This window comes from Echeneis naucrates, chromosome 15, assembly GCF_900963305.1.
Source record: "Echeneis naucrates chromosome 15, fEcheNa1.1, whole genome shotgun sequence".
Taxonomy (NCBI): domain Eukaryota; kingdom Metazoa; phylum Chordata; class Actinopteri; order Carangiformes; family Echeneidae; genus Echeneis; species Echeneis naucrates.
Window position 1 is genome coordinate 5,018,850 of NC_042525.1, and position 21,426 is coordinate 5,040,275.

A 21,426-nucleotide genomic window follows, 5' to 3' on the forward strand; every position below is an offset into this window, starting at 1 on the left:
ATAAACACAATCTGTAAAGGGTTATAAGCGTTTCATTAATCCTTAATAAAGTCAATAGCAACAATCACAAACCCCTTCAGAAAGGGGGCAATATTAAAAACTGGTGCTCTCGGTAATTGTTGCTTTTTTTTATAATAAATGAATGTATTTCAGATAGCACAGGGGCAAAACTGAAGATCTCCGTGTTAAAGGGGACTACTACATATTCATCACAGAGCCCGAATAAACTTTCAGATAAACAAAAATATTAGAAGCAATGCTTCTTCTCTTTTAGTTTACATATTCTCTTTCTGCTACAAAGTGATGTTTGAAGAGGGTTTATTTTATAGATGTGACAAACGTTATCAGTACTTTACAAGATGTAGACCAGATCTTGCAGTATATTACATTTAGATTATAATTACAGTTTAACTATTACATTTTACTGACTTCTAAAACAGCACAGCTATTTTATCTGACATGCACCAAGTGTATGTGGATCCAAAGTCTGTATTCAAACAAACAACTGACTCTTTGCAAATATGCTCTCTGAGCCTTTGCGTATGCTTTGCCTATTTGTTGAAATGCATTTATTAAATTGTATGAAATTAGCTTCAAATGTGGCAGAAACTGTGATTTTGCACCATTTATTAGTTCATTAAAAGCATACAAACAGTGCCATTATTACTACTATTATTTATGTAAAAAAAACAAAAAATAAAAACAAAGGGCCAAGAGCACAGCTAAAATCGATAAAACTGACTCAGCAGCAGGCGTGGGTGCCGGAGAGCTGGTGAATCAAAGGTTAATGTACTTACACAAATGTTTAGAATAGTGTTAGTGGTCTGACAGACAGTGCACTCATTTTATTCTCCTGGATGTGCCCTGATCTGCTGCCACCATGAACCTAAAGCTCCTCTTCTTTTGCCTGTTCCTCGCGGCGCTGCTGATTCCCGCTGAAGTATGTACTGATTGTGTGTACAATATCTGCTATTCATCGTGTTGCATTGTTTTATAGTGGATTTCGGTGTGAATAAACTGCAGTATTAGCTTGTTGCCCTTTTTTTTTTTTTTAAGAAGTTAACAAATTCATTCAGCAACTGGAAATTTTTTTATCACTGCAATTTCTCACCTGATCTTGCCATTGACATATTTTTTTTGCAGCTGAAACCTAAAAAGGGCAAAAAACATGATCGTCACCGTGCATCTGGGGACCTTGAGCAACATCGGCATAAAAAAAGAGGAAGATTTAACGACATTGTTCAAGGTAAATGCTTTTTTTTAATATATATATTGATAGCAATGTTTGACCTTTTAAATCCTCACAGGTCTTCACAGTAAATGACTCTCTGCCTACTAAACCTGAACTATGTGCAAGTTTTATAGGGCAAGAGTTGGGGAGACTGCAATTCTTCATTTTCTAACGGAAAAATATTGTTCCAGACATCTTCTTTGCAATTTTGGAGCAAAGCAATGATGATCATGACGACGATGACGATGACCAGGATACTTCAGACTGGCTTTATGAGATTCAAGAGCCAGAAGGTGATTCAAAAAACATTAGCAGCAACCACAGAAACGTTAATATCAGTCTGTTATACATAAACAGCCTACGTAGCATTGGGAAGCTCATTTTAAAGCCATTTTTTTCTTGACGTCTTCTTATTTCTCAGGTCAATGCAACCCCAACCCTTGCCTTAACAATGGAGTGTGTAAGGAGAAAGAAGCGAAAAAATTCAAATGTGACTGTCCAAAACCTTTCAAAGGAAGGAAATGCCAGAGAGGTTAGTAACTCCCTTTTCTCCCTTTTCTTCAGCCTGTTTGCAAACAGAATGAGCAAAAGTGAAGTGATACTAACAAACTGTCTTTTTTTCTCAGCTCCAAAGATTTGTAAAAGAGGTAAATGTGGGCGTGGCGAATGTGTGCTGACTTCCAATCCCCCGTTTTATGAGTGCAAATGCAAGGAGCCCTTCCAGCCTCCAGACTGCAGAAGCGGTAAGGGGTATTTCTTCATCTAAAGAATTCATTCTTACATTCCTGGAAACAAGCTTACAGTCTGTCTTGCTTTTCTCCATAGTTGCTCTGTGTGAGCTAAACCCATGTAGGAATGGGGGTGAATGCATCAGGGACGGTAATGACTTTGACTGCAAGTGCCCTCCAGGGTACAGAGGACGATTCTGCCATGTTGGTAAATGCATTCGATTCGGCAGCCTCAGGTAGTGTAATATTATTACTGCACATATACCAACTGTGGAGTATTTCTCAGGTCCAGATGACTGCTACGTGGATGATGGAGAGTCATATCGTGGCAATGTGAGCGAGACGGATGAAGGTGACGAATGCCTTTACTGGAACTCACATTTTATCCTGCAGAATGGAGTTGATCCCTTCAACACGTTTGAGAACGAAGATGGACTTGGCCATCACAACTTCTGCAGGTCAGGAGAGGATAAACAACGGCATTCAAATCCCAAAGAGCAGCAGCTTCATGCAAATGTTTTTTCATATTGTCTATGACAGAAACCCAGACGGAGATGTGATGCCTTGGTGTTTCTTCAGAAGAGGACGCAAGTTACTGTGGGACCACTGTGATGTTACAGAGTGTCCTGTACCAACAGGTCGGATTTCAAGATTCGGAACAATTTCTGATTGAGTGTGGTCAACAAAAACCTTCCAGTATGTTCTTGCGTTTGTGATTCCAGATGTTGTGCCAACTGAGGTAATCCCCACAGTCCCTGATCCCACTTCTGCCAAGCCAGAACCAACAAAGCCTCAACCTACAGGAGACCCGAAGCCAGAACCTACCGTGCCCAGACCGACTGAAAAGCCCAGTGAAGCTCCACAACCCTCTCCTGCACCCACCGTTAACACCACTGCTCCAGAGCTGCCATTCTCCAAGTGTGGGAGGTCTGAACCAAAAAAAGCCATTACCCGAATTTTTGGGGGTCTGAAGGTTGCTCCAGGGGCAATACCTTGGCAGGTATCCCTGCAAACGAGACAAAAGAATACCAACCAGCCGTTTAGACACATCTGTGGAGGAGTTCTCATAGCTAGCTGCTGGGTACTAACGGCTGGACACTGCATGTAAGCGCAACCATTAATGACTGCGAATCTGGAAGAATGATCAGCTGACTGCAACGGTTTGCACTTCATCTTCACTGAATCACGTGTTTCAAATTTATGTTTGAACAGTGAGCAGAGAAAAGACATGCAGGTGGTTATGGGAAGTCTATCACTGAATACAGAAGATGAACATGAGCAGACCGTAGATGTTGAAGAGACCATTGTACACCAGAACTACAGGGAGACTCCTTCAGCTGTGTACAATGACATAGGTGATAAACGCCTGTCTTATTCAGCATCAAGTATAATGAAACACAATTCAAACTGATTTTTTTGGGACTTTTGTCTGAACTGCATTTCCAAAGCCTTACTGAAGCTACAAGGTACCAATGGTGTTTGTGCCAATGAGACCCAGTTTGTGAGGACAGCCTGTCTGCCCGATGGTCAACTGCCTGATGGGAGGGAGTGTACCATTTCTGGATGGGGTGCTACTGAGACTTGTAAGCCCATTTCTGCACGTTTTGCTTCAGGGGTTTGTTTCAGGTAGAATTTTTTTTTAATTTTTAATTATATACAGTACAGGCCAAAAGTTTGGACTATTCATGTAAATGAGAAGGTGTGTCCAAACTTTTGGCCTGTACTGTATATGTTTTTTTGTTATCAGTTTACAGAACCTTTTAAAGCTTTGATTTTTATTTCTAATAACCTCGGAAATGAGACTTACATTTTTTACATTTACATTTTTACATTTTTTTTATTATTTTTTTTTTCTGCAGCTGACTATGGTTCCAACCACCTACTGGAGGCCAATGTACTGTTGATCAGCCAGGAGAAATGCTCTGAACCCCAAATCTATGGCAGAGTCCTGGACTATACCATGTTCTGTGCAGGCCACCTGCAAGGAGGGGTAGATTCCTGCCAGGTTGGTAGAGAAATCTTCCCTCATAAGTGCATAGCAACAAAATATCTGAATGTTCTCTAAGTAGTGAATTTTATAAATGATCCCCTTTTCTTTAATTGCAGGGTGACTCTGGAGGACCACTGACTTGTAAGCAGAATAATACCAATGTTGTTTATGGCCTGGTGAGCTGGGGAGACCAGTGTGGGAGGAAGAACAAACCTGGCGTCTACACTCGGGTCACTAATTACCTGGACTGGATAAGGTCAACAGTTCAAGCACAATCTGCGTAAACAACATGCCAGACGGTGTAGTCTCAAAACTGGTTATCGATGTAGCACATTCATCACTCATCATGATTCACTTTTGGATTTTTTTATCAGTTGAACCTGATATTTTGGGCTGTTCTAATTAATCATTAACTTTTAATGCTGCCAAAATCAACTCAAATATCTAATCTGACAAAGAACCTTATTAGACAGTTTCATCATTTAATAAATTAGCATTATTGCTTCAGTTCAACAATGCATGTGTGCAAAAAAACAAAACAAAACAAAACAAACAATAAAATTACAATATAACGGCTGTGAACCCTTTAAGTGAGAAAATTTATCAGATAATAACTAATTAGGTCTCTCAATGCATTGCTGAACAAATGGGTCAATCCCGCCTATGATATGCTAGGCTCTTTCTAGAATGTTTTCTCGGGCTATAAATGCTGTTCTGATGTCATCATGTCATTACTTGTTGCCATTGTCACCATGATATGCAAAAAGTGCTGCAGTTTTAGGAAAAATGTGTCGTATTATCCCATAAATACATTGCACTGTTGCAGAAGTTCTCCACACTCCAAGGAAAACGCTACTTTGATACATGGCCACACAACAGAAGACAACAAAAAATCATCAGTACTTGTTATATTTATTTCAAGGAAATTGAGACTCATTTTGAGACTTTTTCAACTAAAATCATTACTCATGTCGCAACTGCAAAGCCAAATACCAAAATAATCACAGTGTGATATGATTATTAACACAGTTTAAATTATAGATCATTATATATCAACATCAGTAAAGTAAAAGAAATGAATAAAATTTGCGTTTTAATTCACTGACTTGCGGCAGCAAGGATGAAGCCAGGATGTTCACCAAAAGGCCACACTGATGAAATCTATTGATTGCTTAGAAATAACACAACAACACATTACAGCCAGCATAGGCTACATCATGTTGAACATGAGAGCTGCTAAGCTGCCGAATGAAAAAAAAAAAAAAAAACTGGACTTTTCTGCAGAACAAAAGTGCTGCTTAACAATGGACCTGATGAATATTTACCGTTAACATGTAAGTCTACATGCGTAAAACTCCTCAGCTATAATTTTCACACACCTGCTTAATATTTCACATAACACAGCACGTTTAATATTTGCATCGTGTAATTTAATGTAAGCCAAAATGGAAATCAATGTGAGAAAGAGTTTGACTAGTGAATCACTCAAGGCTGTCTTCCAGGATCACTCTTTACGTGCCCCTCCCAGGGGTCCTGAACGCAAAACAAGGTAAGAGGCTGCCGGTTGAGTCCTTTCATATCAATGCACGGGTTTAGCATGGGGTAGAGAGGCTCTGTGCACTGCACACAGAAAGAGTGAAGAAGGCTCACAGCATCAGCATCATAGAATGACAGCTCCCCCTTCTGGAGATTGACCAAGATCCCCAGCTTTCTGACTTTCCTTCCCACTGCTAGTTGCTTCTCCTGGGTATCATGACATGCCAGGTATTGCCCATCTCCGTGGTAGATACACCAGGATGTGTTGTTCACACCCAGACTGGAGGAGCTCCGACTTGATCCATCTTTCTTATCAGTTGACCCAGTTGTCACACCTATCAGCCAGTAGGGTTTATCCTGGACAATGACTTCCCAGTAATGCTGGCCAGTAGTGAAACTTTCCTGAGCCAGGACACTGTACTGGGAGTCATATGGTTTGGGGCCAGGAGCCTCACTGACAGGCAGTCTTCTCCAGTGTACTTGCTTCCTGTCCTGGGAAATTTCCAGTTTTGGATGCGCTGTCTTAGACTCCAGAGAAAGCGAACTTAGATCTGCAAATAGAAATTTACAATTGGCACATTACATAAACAGAGGGGGTGGAATTTAGATAAAAGCCAAATATTTGTTTCTTTACTAACATGACCACATTCGTGGAAAGTGCTGAGACAGAGCCACCGAAAGTTCATCCACCAGCTTTTCTATGGTTCTCAATTTCTCAGGGCCACATAGATCCCTGTCTACTTCCTGGATAGGTGCTAAATCCAGAGGTTCACTGCAGTAAAAAATGAAAACTATTAGAGGGCCAGAAAGACAGCTCATATGGAGAAAGAAATTGTCTACTCACCAAAGATTCTGTGCAGTGATTTGCTAGTGAAAATAAACAAGTGATAAAAAAAGGCCACTGGGTATGATATACTTTCACAACATCACAAAAAACATACCATTAAACATGTTGTATTAGGTACCTACCTGCAAGAATCTCAGATCATTTGTCTCCTGGAGAAGTGATTTGCTGGAGGCTCTGAGATTATCTATCTCCTTGATCCGGGCCTCCATGATGCCTCTCTGGACTTCCAGCCACTCTGTCATGTATCCCTCTTCAGCATCTATAATCTGCATCATTAGGCGCTCATCACCATCTAGCACAACACGGATTCTGCTGTACTTATCTGATATTCTCTCTCTGAAATCTGCCGCAGATGTCTAGGAGATAAAACAAAAGTGTACATTGGACAAGGCGGTTAATAACAAAACAATATTATTTTAATGGATAAGGTGTTGCTTATACTGATTGTACCACAGTTTGTGTATATAGTGACTCCAAGTCCTTGATGGCAAGTTCTGCTTCATTTCTCCTCTTCAGCAGTTGTTTCATGGTGGTCTCCAACATGCCCTGAACACAGAAATACAACAGGCCTATAGAAAAATCAAAAACACTCGGGACAAACTAAAACACCAGTCAAAAAAAAACGTACTAATATTGACCTTGAAGTGCACACAGGCTTCATGGAGTTGAGATGCTTTGTGGTTCTTGTGCATACCCACCAGGACACACAGACAGCACACAGGGACCATTTCCTCCATACAGAAGAGCTTGAGCTCATCACGGTGATCCCTGCACTTTAGGGAGAGCAGATCTCCTGTCACCTCCACAACTGTGTGCTCCCTCAGCGCAGACCTTTGCTCGTGCAGCAGGGCATGAGCCTGGCACAGAGAGGCATCACAGGTCAGACAGGTCCGTACGGCCACTGCTGGCATCTCTATGCAGTGGTCACAGTGGATTGTTGGAGATGATCTGCTTCCTTTGCTTAGAGCTGTTGTCTCTAGGTGTACTGTTGACGGCCTGTTACTGATGAAGTCCTTCACTTTTGTCTGAAGATTAGTGTTAATCTCCAGTGTGAGGTCAGAGGGCAGAAATATCTGACACTCAGGACAGAAGAAAGGACCGTCACCAGGCCCATCTGTTTCCCAGACAGCCTGGATGCAGGTGAGACAGAAATCATGTCCACACGGGAGCGTCACTGGATCTGTGAAGAAATCCTGGCAGACAGGGCATTTCCAATTCTCCTCAGCAGTCCCCATAGCTCTGCTTGCGCCTGATGTTGCAGCACAGTGTGCCCTGTCCTAGCAGCCTCCCTGCTTATGAATAATTCAAAGACCTCTTTTGGCGAGCACACACCGCTCATGTGTCTCAGAGTCAGGTTACTAAAGATGAGTTGATAGCTTCCAGTTGCTATTTCACACCAGTGACTCTCTGGGGGCCTCACAAACAAATGGCGCATATCCAACAAACTGGGTTAAGAGAAATAAATGAATTTTTTTTTTTTAATTTGAAATGCAGTTTTATAAAAAAAAATTTTTATATATGTTTTTTTATTAAAAATTTTTAATAATTTAATTTTTAAATTTTCTTGAACTTTAGTTTGACTGCTTTCAACAGCACTCTGTGATCTTCATTTACTTTAAGAGTGTTTGTATTTGAGTGTTTAAGGTATGAAGTAATCAATGTTTTTCTCTAAAGTAAACAATAACAACAAAAAAACCCTTCAACCCAAGCATCACAACAAAGATGAGGCTCAGCTCTTCCTCCTGCGCCTTTACGTCCCAATTTACGCACAGAACAACGCTACTATTTCTACGTACGTAAAAACCGATTTACCCAAACCCATGTCTGTACGTTCGCCTTTCCAGATTTTATACGTAAACGCCGTTGGTGAATCGCCCTTCTGAGGCGCTTCCCAATCAACGTGTGCTGTGGATGTGGCAGCTCAGTGGATCCAGCCGGACTGACAACGTGTCCTGTGCAGTGCAGCCCACGGCGTAGTTGTGGCTGCTTTTTGTATATTTCCCTGCTGTCTGGTAAGAAGCCTTTTTTTTTAATAAAAAAAAAATTAAAAAATAAAATAAAGTTTCTTCCGTACGTTTCGCCGTAAATGAACGCCATGCAGTGAGGTAGCCGGTAGATGCTAATGCTAGCTGCCTTAAGCTAGCCTGTTTGCTGCTCCGCTCTGTTAGCCTTGTTGACTAACTTCATAACTTCAGTCATATCGTGTTTTTAGTGTAAATCGCGTCCATGTTAAGGCCTTGTGGCCAGCAGAGGTTTCTAAACCAGCCTTGCTAACTGATCCTTACTTGGTCAGTGTGTCACGTCAACATAAACAGCGCTGAACATCATGGTGCAACTTTTGACAGGGAAGCTAAAACAATCTAAACTACAATGCTAGTTGCGTTTATGGTGACATTTAAAAAAAAAAAAAAAAACGTTTTCAGACTTCATGTAGAATAGCCATTCACAGACACTGTGTATTGTGTCATAAGGCTGCTTGCGAAGGGATGGGGTGATTGGACTGACTGTCAGAGTAACCTGGCACTGCTTTGTGTGTCCACTGCAGCTGTCCCAAAGTGTCAGTGCCATGTTCACAAGGCTGGCCCTGTGCTCTCGCCTGCCACCCAGAAGCTGGCAGTCAAATGGTGGTGGAGTCCCCATCAGAGCGTTTTCCCAAGCGAAATGTAGGTCACCAGCCAACATCTTTTCTCAGGCCAATGCTATTCCAACCATCTCTTTTATCCAGTGTGCCATGTCATGTGTCACTTGCATGTGATAAAATGTAATTGTTTTATTCTATGCAGTCTCCCTCCCTCGTCCCCATGGGAAATCTTTCGCCCATCGCGGTGAGTTAAAGCAGGCCAAACGCATTGTAGTGAAACTTGGGAGTGCTGTGGTGACACGTGGAGATGAGTGCGGCTTGGCACTGGGGAGACTGGCCTCAATAGTAGAGCAGGTAAAACTGTATTAATATCGCTGATGTAGAGAAAATGTGGCAATTACAGAGGAACTTGAATGTTATATATTTTGTCTGTCTTACCAGGTGGCTATGCTGCAGAACCAAGGCAGGGAGATGATGATTGTCACCAGTGGTGCTGTGGCCTTTGGGAGGCAGAGACTGAGACATGAGATCCTGCTGTCTCAAAGTGTTAGACAAGCCTTGCATTCTGGCCAGAACCAACTCAAAGAAATGGTGACTAATAGTCTGAAACACAAAAATTGCGTGAACTTGCGTTTTTTTTTTGTTTTTTTTTTCACAACCTTGTAATAGTGATAGTGTATTTTATTTATTTTTTTATTTTTTTTATTTTTTAGTCAGTTCCAGTTTTGGAGGCAAGGGCATGTGCTGCTGCTGGACAGAGTGGCCTGATGGCTTTGTATGAAGCTATGTTCACCCAGTACAGTATCTGCACGGCGCAAGTATGTACTTAACTTCTAGGTTCCAGTGCTGACAGAAAATGGCTTAGTGGATAACTTTTAATTCTTTGCATTTATGTCCACCTCTGTAGATTTTGGTCACTAATTTGGATTTCCATGATGAGCAGAAGCGTCGCAATCTGAACAGCACACTCCAAGAACTGATGCGGATGAACATAATTCCTATTATCAATACTAATGATGCTGTTGTCCCACCTCCTGTTCCCAGCAGTGACCTACAGGGGGTAAATGTGGGTACTGCATGATGGGTGTACTGGTAGTTTGATGGGATGGGGATTGTAATGTAAAGCATGCAAAATTAAGTATGTGTTGTTTAAAGTTTCACCTTCACTAGCATTTTACGTCTTGGAAAAATTGCATTATTTTTAAGGCATTTGTGGTTTTAACTTTTCTCTGCTAATTCAAAGTATGTTTTTCTTATTTTCTGCCTTTTATCTCCTTTTGGGAAGTGGTGAACACTTGGTGATTATTTTAGATCTCAATGGGACTGGGAGGCCTTTGTTGTACAGCAGCAACTGACAATATGCTGTTTGACAGTATTATGTGAGATGCAGTAATTTTTGCTTTTGGCTTAAGGAAATTTCTGCTTGTATTCTAGGTTATTAGCATCAAGGACAATGACAGCTTGGCTGCACGGCTGGCTGTAGAAATGAAAGTAGACCTCCTTGTGGCTCTGTCTGATGTTCAAGGTACAGATGAAACTCTTAAATTGTATGTCAGCTGTTTCTGAAGGATTAACCAACCAATATTTGGTAGTTTTAAATAATGCAATTTGATTTGCAGTTGGGGTTAGAGTTGAAGGATCTAATTCAATCATGTAAAATTAACATATTGACTCACATGTAGATAAATATTTTATTGCTCTCTGCTTGGGTTTTTCTTGATGAAAAGATGGCAATGTCAGCGAGACTGCCTTGGTTCTGAAAAGATTTATAATGGAAAAATAAATTCCATCCAACAGGCCTATACGATAGCCCACCAGGAACAGATGATGCCAAACTTATTGATATGTTCTATCCTGGAGACCAGCAATCAATCACGTATGGCACTAAGTCCAGAGTCGGCATCGGAGGCATGGAAGCCAAGGTCAGTATGAGAGAAAATATTAGATCTCATCTGTAAACATGCTACAGTTGGTTGAATGATTGAAAATACTCAATTCTGTGTGAATCAGGTGAAAGCAGCTCTTTGGGCGCTGCAGGGAGGGACGTCCGTTGTCATTGCTAATGGGACAGATCCTAAAGTCACAGGCCACGTCATTACAGACATTGTAGAAGGGAAGAAAGTTGGCACCTTCTTCTCAGAAGTAAAACCTGCAGGTAATAGTTAAAAACATTTGAAAAAGAATTTTCTACTCACCTTTGTTACGTTTGTGTTTTCATATTGTGTGTGTATTGTATGTGTTCTTGACACCACTAGGCCCAACTGTGGAGCAGCAAACAGAGATGGCTCGACATGCAGGCCGGGCTTTGTCCTCTCTGCTGCCTGAACAGGTGTGTTTCTCATCTAAAACAGCAAAACACACAAAGACAATTAATTTCACAACCTGTTGAGTTACTTTCTACAAGTAGTCTGTAAATCTGTAACTCTGTAAGTCTGGTTTGTGATGATAAAGTTGGACTGTGTATGTGTTTTTCCCAGAGAGGAGAAATCATCTGCTGTCTTGCTGAGCTACTTACAGAGAAGAAAGATGAGATCCTCAGTGCCAACAAGAGAGACATGGAGTTAGCAACAGCATCAGGTACAAGAGGGGAGGCACTTGTCACATTAATCAACAGCTGCATGTAGTCGCCTGGCTCAGGAGCCATGCCACATCTGTAGCATCATGCTGAGGGAAAGCTGGCATAAAGAGGCTGGGATTAATGATTGAATTTTACCATAGTTCTGCCCACAACAATGTTGGTAAGAGGCTGATGAATACACGGTACTTAATTTAGCAGGAGCCACTATTCTCCTTGTGTTGTAGCACTTAGTTCTCACTACCTACAGTACCTCTGTTTGCAAAGCATTAAAGACTTTCTGTATCTCCAAAAAGAATTGCATTATAAATATTTTTATTTCTTTATTCCGTTTCCTCACAGGCCGTTTCTCCCAGGCTCTGATTGACCGCCTGAGTCTGTCAACTGCAAAGCTAAACAGCCTTGCCATTGGACTCCGTCAGCTTTCTGTGTCCTCTAGGGATAGTGTAGGTCGGGTGCTGAGGAGGACCAGAGTGGCCAACAACCTGGAGCTGGAACAGATCACTGTGCCCATTGGTGTCCTGCTGGTCATCTTTGAGTCCCGTCCAGATTGCCTCCCACAGGCCAGTTAACCCCGATGCTCAACCTTCTTGACCCCCCCCCCCCCCCCCCCCCCCCTCCTATCTTGCTTAGAAAGACTTGGTCATTGAAAGTTAAAAACTTGTTTTCATGAATTTAATTTCTTATTTTAGGTGTCAGCTCTGGCTATTGCAAGTGGAAATGCTTTGCTGCTGAAGGGAGGCAAAGAAGCTGCCAACACTAATAAAATTTTACATCAGCTAACCCAAGAAGCACTTTCAATTCACGGAGTGTCAGACGCCGTTCAACTGGTAAAACTGAAGTTACTGAATTACCTAAACACAGTGCAGGTTTTTTGACATCATTTAACATCAGTTTTTGTAACATGCTAAAAATTACACAGGTGAGCACACGTGAAGAGGTTGAAGATCTTTGCAGACTAGATAAGATGGTAGACCTCATCATTCCAAGGGGATCATCCCAACTGGTCCGGGAAATCCAAAAGGCAGCTAAGGGTATTCCTGTACTGGGCCACAGTGAGGGTGTTTGTCACGTCTACATAGACCAAGAGGCCAGCACAGACAAAGCTATTGATATTGGTATGTGTTTTATGTTTTAACTGTGAAGGTTGAAGAGAATGTTGTTGAGTTTTTCTTTCTGTTTTGGTGTGATCTCAGCTGTCAGTGTTATTAGTAGTTGAAAGCGTTAGTATCATGAACTTGTTTGTTAAAACTGCTGGCTAATTATCCAAACTTGTTTTATTGCAGTCAGAGACTCCAAATGTGACTACCCTGCAGCCTGTAATGCCATGGAGACCCTTCTTATCCATAAAGATTTGCTACGAACTCCTTTATTTGACCAGATTGTTGATATGTTGAGAGCAGAAAATGTAAGAAACACAGAGAAAGACGCCATACAAAGGACAAAGTTTCTTACACACAGAATTAGAGTGTATGGTTAAAATGTTGTGCCATTGCTTTTCATCTCAGGTGAAGATCCATGCAGGCCCCAGGTTTGCCTCCTATTTAACTTTCAGCCCATCCGAGGTAAAGTCTCTAAGGACAGAGTATGGGGACCTGGAGTGCTGCGTTGAGGTGGTAGACAGCATGGAAGAGGCTGTGGACCATATCCACAAATATGGCAGCTCCCACACGGATGTTATTGTTACAGAAAATGAAGAAACAGCTGAACAGTTTCTGCAGCAGGTGGACAGTGCCTGTGTATTCTGGAACTCCAGCTCTCGTTTTGCTGATGGCTACCGCTTCGGCTTAGGTATGTGCATCTGAACAAAATATGAAAATATAAGATGGATCCTTGTGTATACAGATCTAATGTATCACTGTTTTGAAAATTGGGCAGAAGAATTCATCTTACAGTACCATACTTTTTCACAGGAGCTGAAGTTGGTATCAGTACAGCGAGGATACATGCCAGAGGTCCAGTGGGTTTGGAAGGACTTCTGACCACCAAATGGATCCTCAGAGGTGAAGGCCACACTGTGGCTGACTTCTCTGAACAAGGCAATATGAAATACCTTCATGAAAACATCCCTGTACCTCAGGGGAGTTTTATGTAGGTGCTCAGCTACAAAGCCATAACCATCAAGATAATTTATGTCTGCCCAAATTATCCTTGCTTTTGTCTGCCAGTATTGTTTCATCTTTTTTATCTGCTGCTTAATCACCTGTGTAAATTCACCGGGTGACACTTGCATGCAGAACTGAGGCAATCTTTACTGGACAACAAAGTTACTGTGCATAAATCTCAGAATGTGTTTAATTTTTAAGATAAGTATTAGTCTCCTGCGGAAGCAACTGCACATTTCATAATATTAAAATATATTATGGTAAAAGGAAAAAAAAAAAAAAGAACCCATTCTATTATGTATGTAAGCCAGTATGAGTGACAGGCACAACTCTTTTGTGTCTTGGGTCAATTGTATAGTGGCTGAAAAATAAATCCTTTGTTTTTGTAACTTATTTTTCTACATACAAGCTCTCCCTTGGTGTTTTTGTAATTTTCTCAGTGTCTGTGCATTTTGCTTCAGTTTTGTGTCTTTTTTTTTTTTTTTTTGCACAAATGATTTAATAAATTCACTGTAATTTACTCTTGATATTCTGTTTCCTTCTCTGTCACAAATAGAAATATTTTTCAAAAAGACCAAAATAAATAAACAAATAAATCATTTCTCTGGGTAAACAGGGTTGTTCCTGAACTTAATTTTAATTTCCCACGTCTCAACACCACACTGGTGGGATCGAGCCCGGTGTGCGTGCTCCAGGTAGTAATACAGCAACAATGTAAAATGTAGGATGAGCCAATCGTTATGGAGAATTAAAAAAAAACAGAAAAGTGAGAGCCAACGATGGGTGAATGGACAGAGAAAGACAACATGCGGAGCTGACATCTGGAGAGCTTGACCAACTAGAGAAGGACAGGCCTCAGGCCGCGATGTATTACTTAAATACTCCCAGGTAGGATGAGTATAATATATCGTGGCCATATTCTTACCTGGAACACACAGAGCTAGACAGCCAGATTTAGTAAACAGTTTCATGTCGGATACAGACATTAAACAGAGACAATTTTCACTGTGAGTGTGCAGCCACAGCACCTCCAGGTAGAACACCTGTAAAAGTTGTCTAATATGGTGTTTTGAATTTTATGTTTACAACTGTGTGTGTGTGACTGAGTCAGGGCAACAATAGCAATGACAAAAATGCTGCTGTTTCGTCCTCTTTAATTGATTGTTCTAGTTTAACGTTTTAGTTGGAAAAAATTTCAACAAAATAAAAAGTTATATAAATGAAGTTCATGTTCCTAATTTGATTAAGTTTTCTGTTATTCCTCAAACAAGTATTGAAAAATAGTACTGTAAAGAACTGGATCCATAGTGTGCATTGTCCAAAAGGTCAAACAGTGCTGTGGTGCAGAAACATCCGCAGTCTTGTCAACAAAACGAGCAAACGAGTCAAGTGCATGTATTATTTAATTATATTATTTTATTGTTTCAAATGATGGGGAAACCAGAGCACCTGGAGAAAACCCAAATAAAAAAAAATAAATGAATGAGTGAATGAATAATTAATTAATGAATTGATAGATAGATAGATAGATAGATAAATAGATGGATGAATGAATAAAAAAAATATTAACAAAAAATATGTACAGTTGATCATCAACAAAACCCTTCAATGGTGCTAAACGCCAGTTTTAGGGTTTTGGCCCATCATCACACCGCTGATTTACATACTTCAGCTTTCTCGTTGTAGCTGGATTCCGCTCAGGCTTCGGACTCTTAGGTGGCTTTTTTTTTTATTGAGTCTGACCTCCAGTAAGCTGAACCTTGTCTGGAATTGGTGGAAAGTGCACTCTTTGGCCAGATCCCAGCCTTCCTGTAGTGCACAAAGAAGGTGGCTGTGGCTTAATTTGACTCTGCCCAAGTGTGTGTTGACCTTTTTGTACAATGGCTGGTAGTACTATAGGTTTTGGCCCGTCATCACACTCCTGTCTGATCCCAAAATTTTGTATTTTGGGTGGTTCCTGTAGAAAACCCTCCTTTATGTATTTTTCATACTTCAGCTTTCTCGTTGTAGCTGGATTCCGCTCAAGCTTCGGGCTCTTAGGTGGCTTTGGTTTGAGTTGAGTCTGACCTCCAGTAAGCTGAACCTTGTCTGGAATTGGTGGAAAGTGCACTCTTTGGCCAGATCCCAGCCTTCCTGTAGTGCACAAAGAAGGTGGCTGTGGCTTAATTTGACTCTGCCCAAGTGTGTGTTGACCTTTTTCTACAATGGCTGGTAGTACTATAGGTTTTGGCCCGTCATCACACTCCTGTCTGATCCCAAAATTTTGTATTTTGGGTGGTTCCTGTAGAAAACCCTCCTTTATGTATTTTTCATACTTCAGCTTTCTCGTTGTAGCTGGATTCCGCTCAAGCTTCGGGCTCTTAGGTGGCTTTGGTTTGAGTTGAGTCTGACCTCCAGTAAGCTGAACCTTGTCTGGAATTGGTGGAAAGTGCACTCTTTGGCCAGATCCCAGCCTTCCTGTAGTGCACAAAGAAGGTGGCTGTGGCTTAATTTGACTCTGCCCAAGTGTGTGTTGACCTTTTTCTACAATGGCTGGTAGTACTATAGGTTTTGGCCCGTCATCACACTCCTGTCTGATCCCAAAATTTTGTATTTTGGGTGGTTCCTGTAGAAAACCCTCCTTTATGTATTTTTCATACTTCAGCTTTCTCGTTGTAGCTGGATTCCGCTCAAGCTTCGGGCTCTTAGGTGGCTTTGGTTTGAGTTGAGTCTGACCTCCAGTAAGCTGAACCTTGTCTGGAATTGGTGGAAAGTGCACTCTTTGGCCAGATCCCAGCCTTCCTGTAGTGCACAAAGAAGGTGGCTGTGGCTTAATTTGACTCTGCCCAAGTGTGTGTTGACCTTTTTCTACAATGGCTGGTAGTACTATAGGTTTTGGTCCGTCATCACACTCCTGTCTGATCCCAGAATGTGGCTTGTCTGATTTAGTTGATCCCTGGTCCCTTGGTGGCATTTCAGGCAGGACTGGCTTGGGTTCGTTCCTATGAGTCGCTTCATAGACGAAGTTACGTGGTGGAACGCGTGGTAGTGGGACATGTTTTAGTACAAGCTGTCCTTTTTCTGATCTAATCCATTTCAAATGTGGAAGTCTTTTATGAGTACATCCTCCTCCAGAAAAAGTGCATCCAGTGTTCTGGACAGGCACAGATGATTGTGCCAGCTGAATGTCCTCATCACTTTCTTCTTTCTTCTTCTTTGACGTGGCTACTTCATCTTTGCCTTCATGAGCGTCATCCAACTTCAACATTTCAGCAAGAAGTGAAAACTTGCTAAGTAAGTGAGCTGTGCTTGGTGCCGGTTTCAACTTGTAAGTGCCACATTGAGAGGGGAACAGTTTGTCACATAAAGGTTTTCTGTGCTTTAAAGCCTCTGCTGTTTGCTTTTGTTTGACCTGTTGTTTGTCCAGTGATGTCCCTGGACCAGCCCTGGCCTCCCATCTGTCACTCCCAAAGCGACCTACATATTTACCTTTGTTTGACCATAAGCAGACATTTTTGTCCAAACCTGCAGTAATTATGTTTTTAAAAGCGGGATCACATCTAACACTCACTACACCCCCGAGATGAGCCCTCCAGGAGCGTAACAGTGGAGGTGGACAGAGTGATACTTGGCAGCCTTTTATGTCTTCAAATGGTCCATTCTCTGTCTGATTTTTAAAACCAAATTGCTGAAGGTCCCAAAGACAAATCCTTCCGGTACTGTCCCCTGTCAACAGTATCTGCTCTTCCATATCAGTCGACCAAGCAGTAATAACTGCCTTTTCATCATCCACAGCTCTAAACTTTACTAACAAACCTCGCTTGGACCAGCCATAGATGTAGTGACCTGCAGAAGTGAGCAGTGTAACTGTGTTAAAGGAGATCTCCCTGGTCCTCAGACATTTCATTAGAGGACTGGAATGCAAAGTTGTCTTCTTCCCGGACACTACCATCGGACATCGATGGTTTTCAAGTTGCTTAAATTTTGGAGGGGATTTGATATTTGTAATCCTCCTCTCAATGACCAAAATCCCAGTTTTGCCCTGGTTATGTACATCTGCAATGACCATTCGAGGGTTCTCAGTACCCTTAATCACGTAAAGAACCTCAAAATCCTCCACATTCCAGATGACAATATTTCCTCTTCTAGAGGCTGAAATCAGTGTGCTTTCATTGTAATCCAACGAGGAAATGTCTTCTAACAAATGGTGTTTCATGTATTTGTGGTCATTTGCCTCCATATCGAGGTTGTAAATGATATTGGAGTTCCTACCTGACAGAAACATCCTATTTTGTACCCATACCATGGCTGTCACTTCACTTGGCACAGTCACAGGAAGCACAGCAAGTTGTGTTCCAGTGTTAAAGTTCCACAATCTCACTTTCCCATCTTGGGAAACTGTGACTAGTCTGCGCAAGTTGTTGTCAAATGATATGGCAGTGAAACCCCTGCGCTGATCTGGAGTTGCCGTAAATTTCATGACGGGATTTCCTGTCAAGATGTCCCACACTGTCACCACGCCATCCTCACAAACAGAGACGACTTGTTTGAAAATGTGGTGATACAATGCAGAGCACAGGGGACTCAAATGGGAAGTAAGCATGCGCTGAAAAACATCTGTGCCTCTTCCGTAACATTTGGCGACATTTGTATTAGCAATGACTAGCTCATTGTTGATTGTGTTGTAATACATACTGGAGATCGGGGCCTTTGTCATACCGTTAATGTTGAAACTTTGCCTGCATAGCCATCCATGTTCAGTCCACAAACGCACATTAAAATCGGTGGACAGACTGACAATTAGTTTGTCCTGGTTATTACACACAATGTCAATGACAGGTTTTTGGTGTCCTTTCAATGCATATTCACACAAAGCTGTTTTGTGGGTAAACCAAACCCGTATTAAGCCGTCTGACCCACCGGTAATAAGTCGTTCAGCTTCAGGGCAGTATTCGGCACATGTGAAGAAGGCAAAATCTCCCTTGCTCTCAAACTGTTGTATGCTTTTAGCTATTGATCTGATCTTAACGAGCTGAGCTGGCGACTGGGGGACGCCAAAGAGGGTCATGGTCTTGTGTGAAACACCGCAGACTGCATATGACTCAATTGATGGAAAGTATCGAATCTGATGGCACAAGTCATCAAACATAAAGAGTCGGATACATGCTTCATATTCAGTGGTGACTTTCAACAGATCAGAAACGTGAGCTGTCGTATAGTCCTTTAGAGACGGTGCCTGGTTTACTTCAGTGCAGTAGATGCTCCTATTGGGATTAGTGGAAATAAAGACAAATAAATAGCCTTTCATATCCCCAAAAGAAAATATTCTTTTGTTGTCAACACTCGTGTAGCTCATGACATTGGCATTGGCATCATCTAATATTAAAGCGTGCAACACTTCTAACATCTCGGGCAACATGGTGCAGTGATAGAAACGCAGCTCCCTGTCAGTAGTGGAGACAGCCAACTGATGGACATCCTCAAGGTACACCATGTCAGTCACGTGCATTTTTGGAACGTGCCCAAAAGAATCTGTCTTCTCCGGTTTGTTCAATGGAACTGGGAACTTTTCGGTGAAGCTATCATTCCAGAAGGTCAAGATACCGTCTGAGCTTATAGTGAGGTATTGACCTTTTTGATAAGCCCTGATATCTTCATGACCAACCTTTGACACTTGAATGGGCTCTCCCTTTTTATAGACACGGTGTATAATCTTTACAATTGTTTTGCTGTGATTTATGGGTATGTTCTTGAAAGGTAGGGGGAAAGTTTGATTTTTCAAGTCCAGCGATTCTGATGCCTTCTTTCTGTCAATCAGGAAGTTGAGCAGCTCTTCAACGTCCACAGTTCCATCGCAGTTTGCATCGATCTGCATGTGGAGGACTTGAAGCTCTTCTCGTTTTACAGAACCGTAAAAGTTTTTAATGAGCACGCTGAATTCCTTCATATCCAGTGCTCCTGAAGCATCAGTGTCAGCCTCGTTGAAAAGGCGGACAATCTCCGGGATGTCTTTGCCAGAAAACAGATTGTTCTTTCCCGCCTCTTCAAAGCTGCACATCACTTCTGTGTCCTCCTCACGACCGTCCAACGTCTTCTCCTGTGGCTTCATTTTCACACCAATGTGTGGGTTTGCTTCCTTTGAATGCTTCTAAGTGAGTATCCTTCGTTTATTTTGATGGGAAAAGCTTTCGGATCGGGGGTATATACAATCATTGTGATGACGACACACATGTAAGCCACTGGAGTTGTGACGTAGTAAATCAAAGCTTACGCGTAACATTTAGGAACACTCGGGAGAACGCAGATTTGATGAGGTAGCTCAAATTAGCGCTCGGCGCCGTGATACGTGTCTGCGATGAGCAACTCGACATTATTAATTAACATCGAGTGATTTGGGCTATTTAACTCTTTGACTTTTATTTAAAAAATATAACAGTACGACCAATGGCCCCGGAAATCACATGCTCTACTTATGCTTTTGGGAATCGCCAAAGACAGCTGTGTCATTTAGACGGAAGATGCAAAGACTAAAAGGATCGGCCGCGAACGCACCACGCCTCTGACGTTTCCCCCAATCAGCTACAAGTTGCGAAACAATACCGCCAAAATAAATATTTAACCTTATAATACAAAGTAAAACAACAACAAAAACGTACTCATGTGACAAAATGAGTTTTTGGTAGCTAAAAAACAAGTATTGATGTTTGTGATTGATTGCATCATCAATAAATTATACAGCACATTAAATATTTATACATTATGCATTTCATTCTGCCATTGAAAGTTCATCTGCTGCCTTAGTGTCAGCTCCAAAAGGTCCAAAGTACTAGAATATACAAATTTTCTAAAATAAATTCTTTTTTATGACTTGGATTGTGGAGAAGGCATTTCTATCTAGGCTTCCGGTTTCTGGTATTTTAAAGTAATTGACTGCTTAAGTCCGCTTAGTAAGTTTCCAAGAGTCGAGGTAAAGTATTAAGGACACATTGGCTCAAAGGAAATCACGTGAGGCTTGCAGAGCAGCCAATCAGAGGCAGAGTGAGGCGGGTCTTAGCGTGGCCGTAGTAGGATTCGTAAAAAAACGCGACCGGGCAAAGTCAGCTGTCACCTCTCTGGGTACCAAAAATGGCAGGAAATAAGTCTTACACTATAGTGGAATATTTCGGCGGGGACGATGGATACCGCTGTGGTTACTGTAAAAATGAAAAAGGCAACTTTTCTCACGGTAAGTCCTTAGGACGAGCTGCTAATGCTAACGACGTACCTCCGTCTACTTGCTGGACTGGTGGCCGGTGCTGATGAACAATGTCCGCCAACTTCATGCTGGTTTTCTAAGTTAGACTAAGAAATGGCAGATTTACCTACTAGAAGACACTACACAGATTAGTTAGCGTTCACCGGCTGTCACATACTTTGGTGATGTTCAGGATACAGGCGTAGTTGAGTGCTTATGTTTAGCCATTAGCTTCTTTTAAGCTAACTTGGCAACAGAATAGAGCTTTACGAACATTAAAAAAATAATAATAATAACACAGAAGACAACAAAGTAAGATCAGATGTGGCCGGGTAGCTATTTCCTTTGCAATTAAGAGCTATAACAGACTAACTCTGTAACGTTAGCATAACAGTAATACAGCTTTTAGTATCATTCTTAGCATCCAGCTAGCTAACAAAACAAACTGTAGCCCTCGACAGGAAAACGGAGCTGTGTTCCTCACAGGCGATAGTTTGGGCTGCTTTGTTTCTTTTTTGGTCTCTGTGCTGTGAAACTGAAGAGAGGCCTTTAAAATATCAGGGAGGCTTTTTTTATAGACACTTTTATTGGCGATCCGATGAAATACGTAAGATGCCAAC

The 21,426-nt window shown here is 41.6% G+C and overlaps 4 protein-coding genes across 8 annotated transcripts in view; 3 read left to right on the forward strand and 1 right to left on the reverse strand.

Moving 5' to 3' along the window:
* Positions 1 to 880: 880 nt before the first annotated feature.
* Positions 881 to 4,233, forward strand: LOC115055766 (hyaluronan-binding protein 2). The gene is made up of 13 exons (XM_029521785.1): positions 881 to 940; positions 1,144 to 1,246; positions 1,423 to 1,524; positions 1,653 to 1,763; positions 1,858 to 1,974; positions 2,057 to 2,167; positions 2,246 to 2,417; positions 2,500 to 2,597; positions 2,682 to 3,063; positions 3,172 to 3,314; positions 3,408 to 3,542; positions 3,819 to 3,964; positions 4,066 to 4,233. Exons 1-13 carry the CDS (start codon positions 881 to 883, stop codon positions 4,231 to 4,233), a joined length of 1,848 nt encoding a protein of 615 aa, XP_029377645.1.
* Positions 4,234 to 5,434: 1,201 nt separating this feature from the next.
* Positions 5,435 to 7,567, reverse strand: LOC115055767 (tripartite motif-containing protein 14). The gene is made up of 6 exons (XM_029521787.1): positions 6,971 to 7,567; positions 6,783 to 6,878; positions 6,455 to 6,688; positions 6,330 to 6,352; positions 6,124 to 6,257; positions 5,435 to 6,036 (listed from the first exon to the last, which is right to left on the reverse strand). Exons 1-6 carry the CDS (start codon positions 7,565 to 7,567, stop codon positions 5,435 to 5,437), a joined length of 1,686 nt encoding a protein of 561 aa, XP_029377647.1.
* Positions 7,568 to 8,217: 650 nt separating this feature from the next.
* On the forward strand, positions 8,218 to 14,070 carry LOC115055410 (delta-1-pyrroline-5-carboxylate synthase-like). 2 transcript variants are annotated; one of them, XM_029521182.1, is made up of 17 exons: positions 8,218 to 8,344; positions 8,878 to 8,995; positions 9,116 to 9,267; positions 9,355 to 9,504; positions 9,627 to 9,731; positions 9,821 to 9,979; positions 10,348 to 10,438; positions 10,711 to 10,835; positions 10,924 to 11,068; positions 11,169 to 11,242; positions 11,391 to 11,490; positions 11,831 to 12,051; positions 12,181 to 12,318; positions 12,411 to 12,606; positions 12,775 to 12,896; positions 12,997 to 13,279; positions 13,402 to 14,070. In XM_029521182.1, the coding sequence occupies exons 2-17, from the start codon at positions 8,899 to 8,901 to the stop codon at positions 13,581 to 13,583; spliced, it is 2,340 nt and encodes a 779-aa protein (XP_029377042.1). In that variant the 5' UTR covers positions 8,218 to 8,344; positions 8,878 to 8,898; the 3' UTR covers positions 13,584 to 14,070. The 2 variants fall into 2 exon arrangements, with proteins under 2 accessions (XP_029377042.1, XP_029377044.1); XM_029521184.1 differs by having other exon boundaries at positions 9,821 to 9,973.
* A 6,557-nt stretch (positions 14,071 to 20,627) lies between these two features.
* Positions 20,628 to 21,426, forward strand: part of ate1 (arginyltransferase 1) — a 46,173-nt gene continuing 45,374 nt past the window's right edge. For all 4 annotated transcript variants that reach the window (XM_029520812.1, XM_029520814.1, XM_029520815.1 and 1 more), the window contains exon 1: positions 20,628 to 20,797. In XM_029520812.1, the coding sequence (XP_029376672.1) occupies positions 20,698 to 20,797 (100 nt within the window). In that variant the 5' untranslated portion in view covers positions 20,628 to 20,697. The remainder of the gene's footprint in view (positions 20,798 to 21,426) is intronic.